Raw genomic sequence first — 13,748 nt, 5'->3', positions numbered from 1 at the left:
TTTCTTAAGTTGAAGATGATCTCATGGAAAATGAAACATAAATGCTCTGTCTTTCCTGTTTTGTGCCCACCTTTGTTGGAATGTGAAAGACGTACAAAATTCAAAGATTTTGATTAGCATAAGGCTCACTATTCTGAATAGCTCTATGAAGATTCCTTGATGATTTTTAAAAATAAATCAAGTGAGATATCAAGATTTTTTCTCACTGCTACTCTAGCCTTTAATAGCTGATGTAATTAAAGTAACTTCTAAGAGTTTAACATCATAGCATTCATTGGTATCAGTGCAAATCATACAGATACATTCTAATACACAGTTTAGTGTTTTTCTGTTGCAGGCATCTAACCACATGATTTCAAGAAAACAGCTTACAACGTAATACAAGTTCAGAAAAACCTAGAAGGATAGAAAGTTTCACTTTAGCTTTCACTTCACAGGTATCTATAAATAAATAAAACTCTGAAAACTCTTTCAAGTTTAGTCAAGGTGATACCAAAACTGAATCAAGATTTCACATTAACAGACAACTTCAGTCTATCTCCCTGAATGAAATGGAAGTAAAGAAAGTGGCTTTTTTTTTTTTTTTTTTTGAATGACAGCTTAATAATCTTGTCAGGATGAATTACCTGTCAAATTACCTTTATTTATATGAAATACTCCTAGTAAACTGCCCTTTAAATCACTGTACGCTGGCATGAATATCCTTAGCAACATTAATCTGGTTTGCAGATCAAACAGCATAAGTTTACTAGCAGTGACTACATGTACACAAACAGAAGTTGCTATAAACATACTTTAAGCTTATCCCAAGCACCACACAGGAAAAACAGGTCTTGGCAGATTTTAATCTAGTTGATATCTTAAAAAATCACAGACATTAGATTAAGGTCTCAAGAGAAATCTGAACCCTGGACAAAGGCAAATTGGGAAAAACAAACCTACAAAACACTAAGATCTCTGAAGCTCTCCACAGACAGCTCATTGTGCAAATTCTGAGTTTCTCAATGTTATAATCATTTTCAACTAAATTCTTGAAGCTTTCTCGATACAACCTAAAGAACCATGTACAGAAGATGCAAGAGTATCTTAGGCTGAGTCTTGGGGGTAATGTCTTGAAGAAGCAGTATCTTCTAAAATCATCAAATCCAACACCAAGTACAACCACTCTGAATAATAAGAAAAAGCTCTGTGATCATAGAACTTGCAAGACACAAGGTAGCTGCCTGCAAATTTTGCCCAAAGCCCAAATTTTGAATGAAACTACTAGCTCCAGACAGCAGGTGCCGTTACCGAATGGATATTTCCTAGTACGTTTGCTGTTGCTCTCAAAACCAGATAAATTTGGAGCTAAGTGATGACCCTGACTCAGAGTCCCATTATTTGCTACGTACAACATGGCTGTAGTGGGTTTACGTGGCAAGGTTTTGGTAGCAGGGGGCCATAGGGGTGGCTTCTGTGAGAAGGATCTAGAAGGTGCCCCATGTTAGATAAAGGCCCCGCTGCTGGCCAGAGCCGAGCCAATAAGCCATGTTGTTTTTACCTCTGTGAGAACATATTTAAGAAAGGGAAAAAAAAAAAAAAAAAAAAAAAAAAAAAAAAAAAAAACTGCTGCTACACAGCAGCTGGGAGAGAGAAAGGAGTGAGAAACAGCCCTGCAGGCGACAAGGTCAGTGAAGAAGGAGGGGGAGAGGTGCTTCAGGCACCGGAGCAGAAGTCCCCTGTGGCCTGTGGTGAGGACCATGGTGAAGCAGGCTGTCCCCCTGCAGCCCATGGAGTGCCACGGTGGAACAAGGTTCCACACAGCAGCCTGTGGAGGAGACCACGGTGGAGCAGGTGGACCTGCACTGACGGAGGCTGTGGCCTGTGGAGGACCCCCACCAGAGCAGGCCTCAGGCCGGACCTGCAGCCTGTGGAGAGGAGCCCATGCGGGAGCAGGTGACCTGGCAGGAGCTGCTGCCCATGGGGGACCCAGGCTGGAGCAGTTTGCTCCTGACGGATGGACCCCATGGTACGGACCCATATCTGGAGCAGTTCTTGAAGAGCTGCTGCCTGCGGGAAGCCCACGCAGGATCAGTTTGGGAAGGACGGCATCCCATGGGAGAGACCCCACGTGGAGCAGAGGAAGAGAGTGACTGAGAAGGAGTGGCGGAGACGAAGTGTTAGGGACTGACTGCAGCCCCAATCCCCTGTTCCCCTGCACTGCGCAGGGGGAGGAGGTGGAAGAGGGCAAATGGGGGAAAGGCATTTTTGGTTTCTTTCCTCTGTTTCTCACTTCTCTAGCTTGTTAGTAATAGGCAATAAATCTTATTATCTCCCTACTCTGAGTCTGTTTTGCCCATCACGTTAATTGTTGAGCGATCTCCCCCTTTACCTCAAACCTTGAGCCCTTTGTGTCATATTTTCTCCCCCTTCCCTTTGAGGAGGGGGAGTGAGAGAGTGGCCATGGTGCAACTTGGCTGCTCACCCAAGTAAAAGCACCACACGTGCGGAGTTCATTTATTGAAAGTATCCTAGTTTTATAAATTCCCAGTTATTGCACTTCATACTTTTGACTGCTTTGGGCATTACCTGCACAAGACTCACGTTCTGTCAATTTGTAAACAAGTTGTTTTTCTAAAAGTTCGAAGACAGACATAGAAGGCCTTTCTAGAGTTACTTCACTGTAATATTCTGGCAGATCTGTTGTCTCTACCCTATATAGTTACTCTGAATACTATTACATTACAATTACATTACAGAAATTTTGGCAAGAAAAGGGAGTCCTGAATGTCAGCTTCTTTGCTTACTGGTCACAAGTCATGTAATATCAGAGATTCCTCCAAATACTGGACACAGATACTACAGTATGAGGTAATAGAAAAACTCATGAGCAAGATCCAGCAGAATGACAGGACATTAAGTCTTCTTTGCCTCATGAAAAGCTAGGAGCTGAGCAATTCTGAAATGGACCTATTGTGTATTTACCTTTTAGTTATGAAGAAGGTCAGAGGGCAAGTATATAAAAAACAGGGTTTCTGATAGTCTGCAAAATATGCTGCTAGTCTTTACTGCCTTTTAGAAGCATTATTTATGATACTACATTGTTCTGGCTGCAGTGTAAGTAAACATGATTCAAGGAAACAAAAAAATATTTTCCAAAAAGTTTCCCAGAGATAGAGTAAACATTTAAATTGTCATTCACCCAACTGACATCTAGCTTTTCTGAACTACTATGCAGTAAGAGAGATCACCTGCTATTTGGTTTTACCAGCAGAAATGCAGGTATATTTGCACTGTAAATAAAAACAAATTAAAAATATATATATATGACTAAGCTAAGGTGTAGCTGGGAACCTTCTTAATTTTAAAATAAGAAAAATGCAAATAAGCTGCTATCATCCTACCACTGTGCATTGCTTTTTGACTGTGTCCTTATCCTCTGTCCATCTCTATCATTTCAAATTATAAAGATTCAGGGGAAAAAAAGATTACATCTTCCACTACTCCCTCTATGCATCTGAAATGTGCATAATCTGATCCTGTAGAATTAATCATTTCAAGGAGCATGAAACCACTACTCCAGAATCTATATATCCTGCATTTGGCAATCATAGGAATTGCTAAAGAAATTGGTGTTGTGGAACTACATTGTCTAGACTAAGAACAACAGTCCTTTTTTTAAAGCATAATTAAAAAGCACAGGTTATGTAAAATTATTAAAAATTTGTTGCAACTAGTGGACTTAAAAAAAGCAAACCACTGTTATACTCACACTCACCTGCGTATCAGCTTCTGCACCGCTGAGTAACACAGCACACGACATCTTTTTACAAATTATTACCCAGTTTTAAATTAGAGGGATATTTTTCCATATTTACAGATTGTTTTCTCTGAAATTGATATGATGGCAGCATAAGACAGCCCCTGTCAAAGCCCCAGTCAATACACCTGTAATTTAAATTCTCTTTTTCATGGCAGCAGTTTCCAAATTAGCTAGATAAAGGTTGGTCACATTTTTCCCTGCAATGCTGATGTGCTTGACAAAACCATAGCTGATTATTAATACACTGTTAGACATTTATTAGCAATGAATGGAGCATAATACAAGCAATACCCAAATATCTGGAATTTATAATAATTTTTCAAGAAGTTATCTTTTCTTTTTCCATGAAAAGAAAAAAGATCTGCTGGCATTTATTACAACTGATCCAGAATACTAACTTCAACATCAAACAGATGATCTAAGAATGTATGACCACATTATTATTTTTTTGAGAAAGTAATCTTGATGTTCCTATACATCAGTTAAAATGTATTTGCTGGGAGCAGAGTGTACAATGACTGGCTGGTCATTGAAAAAAAGTGTACAATGACTGAAAGTGTACAATGACTCAAGGCTGGCTGCCACAGGTCATCCAGTCTATAGAATGGCAGGCTATCCAATTATAAATAGCAAATTATGTTAATAGATTATAAGCAGAATTATCAAATCAGTTAGTTGCTCTACACTAATGGCTAGACAGTTCAATTAATAGCAGTCATGCTTTACACTACCTGCAACAAAATCTGAAGGAAATCTAGCTAGCAAGTAGCACTACAAACAGATTAAGTAATATTACCTTATGGTTTTGAAGCCTGGAACTTTGCACCAGTAAAATTTGTTAATCTTATTACCTTCACATTTAAAAAGGACATTTTGAAAGATAAAGAGATTTTCTGCCAGAACTTCATAGTATGAACAAAAATCTTGCATTTCTTTAGTTCTAATATTACTCTTTTTCTAGTATAAAATGTTCTTTAATTTTCCTCTAATGTGATCAGAGTCCCATCCCATTTAATACTTAGATCACCATAGATCATATTTTAGCAGGCAGCCTACAGTGATTACTGATGTCACATCTTTTTTCTTTTTTTCTTTTCATATTTGAATATAATACAAAAACTATTACTTAACACCCAACATAGCTGATGCCTTCCTAACTGATTGCCATAAATAACTAAAGGCAGAATGATTGCTGTGTTTTGTCATATAAACCCTCCCTAATTTGAATTTAGTTATTAAGCATTCCTGCAATTCCTTTCAATGAACTCACCTACACAGCTAATGCTTGCCTCTTCCAACTTTCTTTTTTACGCCCTCTAACACTGCACTCCATTTATTCATATGCATGTAATTCCTGTTACTGAGACAAAAGTTTTCATGCTGTCTGCCTTCTGTTTCTTATCAACTTTAGTTACCTTATGCTCAAATCTAAAATCACCTTCTTTGTCAGGTTGCTCAGTAATATTCCAGTTTCCATAGCCATTCCTTGAACATACAGGGATGAGCTACATAAAGAAAATGTGACAGAAAATATATTATCCTGGAAATGGGTGCCACAGAGGCACAGCTATTTTAATTTTGTATTACTTAGGACCCACAACAGATGGTGAACTTGCAATGAATCATGAAATACCCAACTATTTTAGAATACATGGCAACTTAACTGTTAGAAAGTACTGTACCCCTTCCTTCTTAAGGGATCTTACCAAAAGCAGATTCTTTCAAATGACTTGGACTGGAGCTACTTGAATTGTCCAATCCATCCCGCTCATCATCTAATTCTGAGAACATATCTGCACATAAAAATGAAAGGAAAGCAACTTTTAACCCACCTCTGAGCAGCATAATAGAACTCATGATTTTTCTTTTGCTAATTAATACCTTTCTCAGAGTTTTCTAAAGTGCTGTTGTTCTCTATCAGGATTTCTTCATATGTTCTTTCCTCATCTTTTCCACATGCAGATTGAAAACTTTCAGCTGGGATGTCAATGTTTTCTGAAAATTCAGTTTTGCAACTAGGTGTTCCACTGGTGCTGCTAAGAAGACTCAACTTCTCATAATGCTTCTGACAACAAAGAGCAAAAAGGAAATGTTACATACCGTCCCTATATAACATCCATTAGAAAATGTGAAAGAGTCACTTGTGTATCCACACACACATAAAAATGTACATTTAGTTCCCACATAGCTGTTAGTCCAGGACTAGATAGTGCCAGGTTCAGCCATTGATTTTGCAAAACTTGTGAAATTCTTAATATAGCCTAATTATTTTGAGCCTTTACATAAAAAGCATCTTTGTTTTTGATGAAGGTCTTTTCATAACAAGCACTAAAAAGAAAAATTTGAAAAAAATGTCAGACCATGAAGAAACTGAACAACATAAAAATAAATGGTTGGACAAGGACAGTATGAATCCCACATACAAGCAGTGGGAGATTTATTCTCTTCCATCTTACATAATATTAAGAAGGTGACTTCTGGACAGCACAAAACCTGCACAACAGTCAAGATGGTAGTAAAATACCAAGCGAACTTGATGTGATGAGATGCCAAAGAGACTTGCCAAGGCTGAACTGACCAAATGCTGATTGGCATTACCAAAGCACAGCCAAGAAAATCAAAACATGGAATATAAATTATTTACCTGTCACATTTAAGTGCTGAATCTTGCCTCTAGCAAGGGGTTCTTTAATGAATATAAAATTCTACCTCTGCTGTTGTCTTTGTTTATAGCCTTTCCGGAAAGAACAGAGATACTTGATCCCTGTTATTGCTTCTATTCTAATGCAACGATTTTTGAAATCAGACTGTTTTTATGATCTTTTTCTATATTGTTCCAAGTCCTCTCATACTGCTGCTGTTGTGCTTAAATAAATTCAAGTTTTTGTTTTACATTTTTCAGAGCAAAGTGTGATAAAGAACAGGGGATAAATCATATAAACAGATCAGATTAAACTAATTATTATCTTTAATACTAAGGTAATGTCAGGAGATAATAATAATACATTTCTAAATCATTTTATTCTTACCACGTGTTAAAGGCCATTCGGCCTTTATCTAAGACAATGTTCTTCCCCAGTCTTTCTCATGGAGAATTTTGACCTTACTGGGACACAGCAGAATTGGTACAGTCTGAAAACCCTTTCTCCTTAACCCTTACTCATGCATCCCTGAGCACTGACTATACCATTGCCTGTGTAATGGTCTGCTTCAATTATTTCCCTATCTTTTGTTCTATTCCCAACACTATAACTTAACTTGTAAAAGATGGCTCATCAGGATTTTCACTTTAAATTCTGTTGGGAAAATAATTTTATATTTCAGCACTGGACTTATGTCTGAGGTGCCACAATAGCAGTTACCGCAGCATAGCACAGTATGGCAGCCTCTAAGGGTGACTCTAAAGCTCACTTAGAGCAGTCTAGTCATGGCAGATGGACATGCTTTCTGTGCACCAAACAGGCAGTGCACAATTACTGAAGAGAGATAGCTTTCCTATTGTATGACAAAGAAAGCAGACTAAAGGGAGAGAAGGATCAAATGTTGTTAATGCCGAACTACACACTCAAACGACAAATTGTTAACAATAATCTGTAAATCATGATGAGCTAAGGGAAAGAAAAAAAAAAAAGATCAAAACCACCATATTTTAACTTACTTCTTTCTGTAATAGGGTAACAGCTCTTGTGCACCGGCAACAAGAAGTATATGTTATTTGCAATGTTGCTGTAATGTTGTAAGGCTTTTGACAATGTTTTTCATGATATTTTACAGGAAAGCGAGGGAAGCGTGAGCGAGAGAAAACCATAATAATACAGCTGGTTGTACAACAGACAAGAAAAATTGTGCTCAACTTGGTCACTACTTTGAGGGTTTGTTATACTGAAAATGGGTAGTGAGCACAATTTTTCTGGATCCTTTTTGACCTTGGTCCAAAAATGCTCAATACAGTCACTGAATTCCAATGATAATTTGCATAATGGGATAGATGCAATGTCTATTAAACATGCATAGGCTGCAATATATGCATATATGTCACATTACAGCATACACACCATACACAAAGTTCTGTCAATGCAAGTGACAGATTTTGAATACAGGTTTGAGAAACTGTAGAAACTGGGGGAAAAAAAAAAAACAGAGGGAAAATGCAAAGCTCTATGAGTACAAACAACTGTACAAGCATACGGACTTGGGGAAGGACTAGTAAGACAGCATCTCTACAGGAAAAGGTTTGGGGACTTTGGTAGATCAGAAATAGAGCATGACTGAACAATAGCATGCTGCTAAGAAAAAGTAAATATACTGTGAAATGAGAAGAGGAAAATCATCTCTAAGAGCTGTGTAATCTTTCTTCTCAGTACCAATAAGATTCTCAGTTGGAGTAACTAAATCCAGTTTTGACTACACTTTAAAAAAGTGTAGAGCACTCAAAGGAGAGATGTGAGGATAATCAGAGGTCTAGAAGAAATGACTAACAAAGACTGATGGAATTTGATTATTCAGTCCAAATTAAAATAATGACAGAGGAGAGATATAAGAGGTAAGAATTAAGTCCCACATATTTCCACTGTGGAGAGGACAAAAAGTAAGCAGCTTAAGGTGCAACGAGTAAAATTTAGGTTGGAATTTAAGACCACAAAGCACAAAGGAGGGACTTAACCACTGCATCTACTTAGGGTCCTGCAGAGAGAAGTATTCATACTCTACGTAACAAGTTTGAACGTGCTCTACAAATCTAATGTTCTGAAGACATGCTGGATTTACTGCTCTCAGAGCAATTATATAACAGTTAAGAGTGGATCTGACAATTTCAGGTGTTGTATACATGCCATATACGCGCATGTATATTTCCTGGAAACAAGACATACATAACACATCTATTCTGTCAAGCATACAATGTGAGACCAGCATTTTCTGAAGAAAATATCAGACAAACTGCAGATAAAGTACACAGCACATTGTACTGTGCTACAGGTATGCACAGGTTTTCCAATTACCTTCTGATAGTGCTTCAGGACTCCTCATAGTGCTCCACACATCACCTTTGTAAGGCATAAAAGACTGACTCAGACACTCAATCACTGAAAGTAAAGACAGTTTCTGTTTCTACACTTCTGCTGTTTCCAAACTGTTCCCTACCATGGGATAGAGACATAGAGATGTTTCTATCGCTAAACATTTTTATGAATGAATGGTCAAATACCAGTCAGGAGTGACACGCAGCTCTGAGGCTCGGAGATTCTTGGAAACAAGAATTTCTGACAACTCTTCTTGCCTTATTTCTGTGATTGTATTGAAGCACTTTGACACAATAATAATTGAAGTGAAATTAAATGTATTATGGGTTTGCCCTTAAAAGCAGTAACTTCTAGCATTTAAACTTTAATTCCAGTACCTGCTACTTAAATTCCAAAACAGAGAACTGTCAGAACAAAATCAACGGAGTGAAAGATGGATGAAAAAAACAGCTTGTGGAATGCTAAACTTCCATGACATTCCTGAGTCCTCACTTATTTTCAAAGCAATGGGAATTGTACGCAGTGGTGCACATACTGGAACTATCACACTTTTTTTTTTTTCTATTAATAGAGTATTTTAACTTAATATAATGATTGGACTATATTGCTGCAACACTAATACCCTGTTGCATTCTAGTGATGTATAATCAAATACTCTATTTGCTTCAGCCAATATAAAAAACACCTACCACCTTCATAGATAGCTTTTTTAAGAAAAATCTTTATGCATCGATTGTCTGAATTGAACAAGTAAAAGACATATCCAGCTACTCAGAAAAAGGAAATTAAAATGAACATTGCTCCCATTTTTGTTTCTGTGTCTGAGTTAACAAGAAAAATAGATGAATTAAAATTGAATTGCTAATTAAGTAACTTTGTAATGCATGTAGTGATGCTTAGAAACTATCAATGCACTTATTAGCAGGATCAAATTGCCAACAGTGCAAAACTGAATTTGGATGTGGGGGTAGATGACTTGGTAAAAAGGGTTACATCATTTTGTCCTTCTTTGCCTTTCACATAGCTGTGAGCCTGTCCTCTTTCCTAAAAAACTGAGGAAATCGATGGCAGCTTTTAATCGCAAGAATTATTATAGCCTGCAGGGTGACTACAAAAGTATGGATTTGTAAACCATGAGCTTTAACTCTTCCTCTTTTGGCCACACATCCCCATGAATGAAGAAACAGATTGAGATAAGCAAATTTGATTCTTGTGGATAAAGAAGCATGGAAGCAGTAATATGCTCTGTATTTACAGGCATTCCTAGGAAACGTATCATAGTTATTTACATTAGGGTCTTCATCATAGTAGCGACATACAAAAAAGTGTCAGGTTATCAGTAGACTTACACTGCTGATGTTTCTAAACCAATCTTGAAAAGACATAATAGAATATTTTAATTATCTAAAAATATTTTAATTATGTAAAGATCTATGAAGGTATATTATTCATGCTGTGGATGGAAGACAGAAAACTGCACAGACATTTCAAGTCTGGCCAGGCTCTTTAGTTTAGATGCTGACCTGTCTGAAAACTGTTATATTGCTGCTTTCACTATTTCTACCCAATAAATAGTTGATCTGCTTCTGCAGGAGATAAAGCCAGGCTTCTTAGCATAGGCTGCAATCAAGCAGAACAATCAGAGTATGGCTCCTAGCAGTGACATCCAAGTCCACTAGAGATGCAAAACCTTGATATCTGCAGATCTAGGTCCTATGACCTGCAGCTAAAAATCCTACGTAAAGGTAAAATGACTCATTTTGGGGTCTATGTGGCATGCTTTGTAGCATGCTGGAACAGGGGAAGACTCACCAGTTCAAGTGTGAAACCAGGAAAATTCAGAGAGAAAACTTTTATGTTGCTCATAAACATTCTTGTGCATTTGAACATTAAGACAAAGCACTCAACTAATGGTAACCCAAATGGACCAGCTTAGACCAAACACTGGTAAGGCATGAGTTCTGACACCCCATTAGCCCTAACAGAAGCTAGATATAGAGCTACTCTTCTAGATTGCACTATCCTCAAAAAAAAAAAAAAAAAAAAAAGTTGTACATACTTTTCCATTACCTAGGCATCTTAGTCTACCAGTACAGCACAGTTGGTGGAAACTTTATCTGAATATATAGATTTGTGTCTAAGGATTGTAAAATAAAATATACATTCAAATGACATTACTAATACAAAAGTGAAAATAAGCTTTACTTCCCAAAGAATACAGTTTATAAAATCCTGCTATAGAGAAGGGTCGTGACAGTACATGTATGCCAGATGCACAAGCCAGAAATGCAGAAATGAAGAAAAGGAAGGTACTCTGAGAATACATTAAAAATGGGCAGACATGACAGACTACCTGGCTGTCAAGAGTAGCGAGAGGTAGAAATGATTCTTATATTGTTATATATATGATAGCTGACAGATTGAAATTGTAAAATTTACATTTTTCTCTTGAACATTCAAAATAATAGAATTATAGAATGGCTTGGGTTGGAATAGACCTTAAAGATGACCTTGTTCCAACCCCCCTGCCACGGACAGGGACACCTCCCACTAGACTAGGTTGCCCAAAGCCCCATCCAGCCTGGCCTTGAACACCTCCAGGGATGGGGCATCCACAGCTTCTCTGGAAAACCTGTTCCGGTGCCTGTGCCTCACCACCCTCACAATAAAGAATTTATTCTTAATATAGATAATCTCAATATTCATCATTCTATGTTGTTTTGGAGGGCAACTGAACATTCTAAAGAAAAACATACTTTGTTGTACAAAGTGCAGGTTTTTACCTGATTTGTTTTTGGTATATTGGTATTTTAAGCTAAAAAAATCTGGCAGTAAGGAAAAAAGTTACTCTGTTTATATGCCAAATAATATGTGAACATACTTATCAAGGGCTTCTAAGCATTATTTTTAAGTTAACAATATATCAGGATATATGCAGTAGATATGCTAATAATAGCTGATGTCCATGTACTCAAATACATATTTCCAAAGAACTAGAAGTATCTTATTTTGAGTTTTTTGTACCTAGCCAAAGTAATATCTACACTTTTCAAATCTAGATATCAAAAATAAATAAATAAATAAGAAAAAAAAAAAAAGAAGAAAAAAAAGCAACCATATTCATATTTGGTTATTCTCATATCTTTGAAGGAAAATATTAAAAAGATACTTTAATTATTACTTAAAACTGCTATTATTTTGGGGCTTTGATTTGGCTTGGAACCCAGAAAACTCAGCTTCCACTGGTCTGTTTGTTCACCTCTCACAAACTAATTTTTTTCTTTCCACTTTTTCCTACCCAGGGCACAAAAATATAATATTGACCACATTGAAATGAAAGGTATTATGTGAGATAATTACTACTACTATAACTACTGGTTTAGGTTCTTTGTACTCTGTGTTATGTCAGCAAATTTTAACCTTTCAGAACTGAACACACTAACTCTATTAAACATCTCTCATCCTTACATCTGCACCTATTCTCACATAAACAACAATGTCTATAGAAGACAAGGAAAAATAAAAGTATAGGTAAGAAACTCATAATGATTCGCTAGGATTTTCTTCAGGAATGGATTCTGTGCTATACTTGTCAGGCAAGGCAACTAAACTTCTTAAGCATCATCTACTGACCTTTCACATTGCCTACTTATCAGTTTCCATACTTGTCTTAAACTATTTATAAAACGGATTTTGCTCTGGCTGTAGAAGATCTATGCTGCATAGTTCCATAAGCAAGGACACAGAGCACGCACTTTATTTCAGAAACATTCACAATGTGACACAACTGGGATGAAAAAGGAGGCCGTAAGTACATTTCAGTGGAAAGAAAACAAATTATAAGATAACTGACTTCAACAAAGCATTGAATAACATGGCAGAAACACTGAATTGTCTGACATCATGGAAAAATGACAAATTGCCTGGCTGTGGAACTGCTGGAGCCTCGACTAAGATGAATTAGGTTGTCTATACCTCACAAAGTTTTTACTTCAGGAACAACTGCTTGAAATTCTTCCCAATGTTTTAAATCAGAATGTTGTCTTTTTTTTTTTTTTAATTTCAAATGTCAAAATTTTCAGGATTTTTTTTTTTTTTTTTTTTTTAGAAATCCTCCAATTTCATAAAGTTTCCCTATAATAATGAAAACAAGGAAACAACATGGCTCCTTTTGTTTCTAAGCCCTGTAGCACTCCTCTGAAATTTGGAAAATTCTAGCTTGATTTGTTCTGTCTTACTTAGAGCAAGAACACAGCTGGGTTTCCCACTTGTCATTAGCAAGCCATACTCTCTCAGCTTCTGCAGTGTTCTGGATTTTTTTCAGTCTCCTGTTTTTAGCTGTTTCATTTAATATACAAAATAAAATATCCAGTGGAGTGGAAGTAGAATTACAATATTCCTTTCTTGAGAAGACCAGCCATTATATCCTAAAATACAGAGGAACTTTCCTCTTCTTTTTGTATATAGGTGTATTTTTAAAGTATTTATACAAAAATTTATACTCTAAGTGCAATGTAAAGCTATAAGTCATATCATATCTTACAAGTATCTGGATAGAACACTCGTCTCTCAAAGCAGGATAATTGCATTGAAATCCAAAATCAAGCAGCTTTATATCCATAGGTGTTTTTACAAATTTCATCATAGCTATGCAAGATAATGACTAAACCGAGATTTGAAAAATAATGATATACAACAAGTTTCCAAACATGTAGGGTAAGAAAATTCAATAAATATGGAAAATAATTGTTCATAGTGCTTTACGTTACAAATCTTACCTTGTATCTTGATTCCATATTCATACCTCTCACTTTTCAAACCACAGTGGTTTGTTGAGGTTTTTTTGGATGTTGTTGGCAAAGTTTTTATTGATAGGGAAAAAAAAAGTGTATAATACAAATACTTATCTTTGATCAATAGTTCAA

General features: G+C 36.5%; 1 protein-coding gene across 10 annotated transcripts in view; it reads right to left on the bottom strand.

Moving 5' to 3' along the window:
* Positions 1 to 13,748, bottom strand: part of NEK10 (NIMA related kinase 10) — a 106,009-nt gene that overhangs the window by 34,601 nt on the left and 57,660 nt on the right. For 9 of the 10 annotated variants that reach the window (XR_014580432.1, XR_014580434.1, XR_014580435.1 and 6 more), the window contains 2 exons: positions 5,684 to 5,867; positions 5,509 to 5,595 (listed from right to left, as the gene is read on the bottom strand). Coding sequence is in view for 2 of the 10 variants with exons in the window: in XM_083825920.1 (XP_083682046.1) it covers positions 5,509 to 5,595; positions 5,684 to 5,867 (271 nt within the window). In the remaining 8 variants the exon portion in view is untranslated. The remainder of the gene's footprint in view (positions 1 to 5,508; positions 5,596 to 5,683; positions 5,868 to 13,748) is intronic. The other variant, XR_014580433.1, reaches the window with a different exon arrangement.

The sequence above is a fragment of the Anser anser genome (assembly GCF_964211835.1).
Source record: "Anser anser genome assembly, chromosome: 2".
NCBI lineage: Eukaryota > Metazoa > Chordata > Aves > Anseriformes > Anatidae > Anser > Anser anser.
The sequence above is the reverse complement of the archived record's forward strand: the minus strand, read 5'-3'. Positions and strand labels throughout refer to the sequence as shown.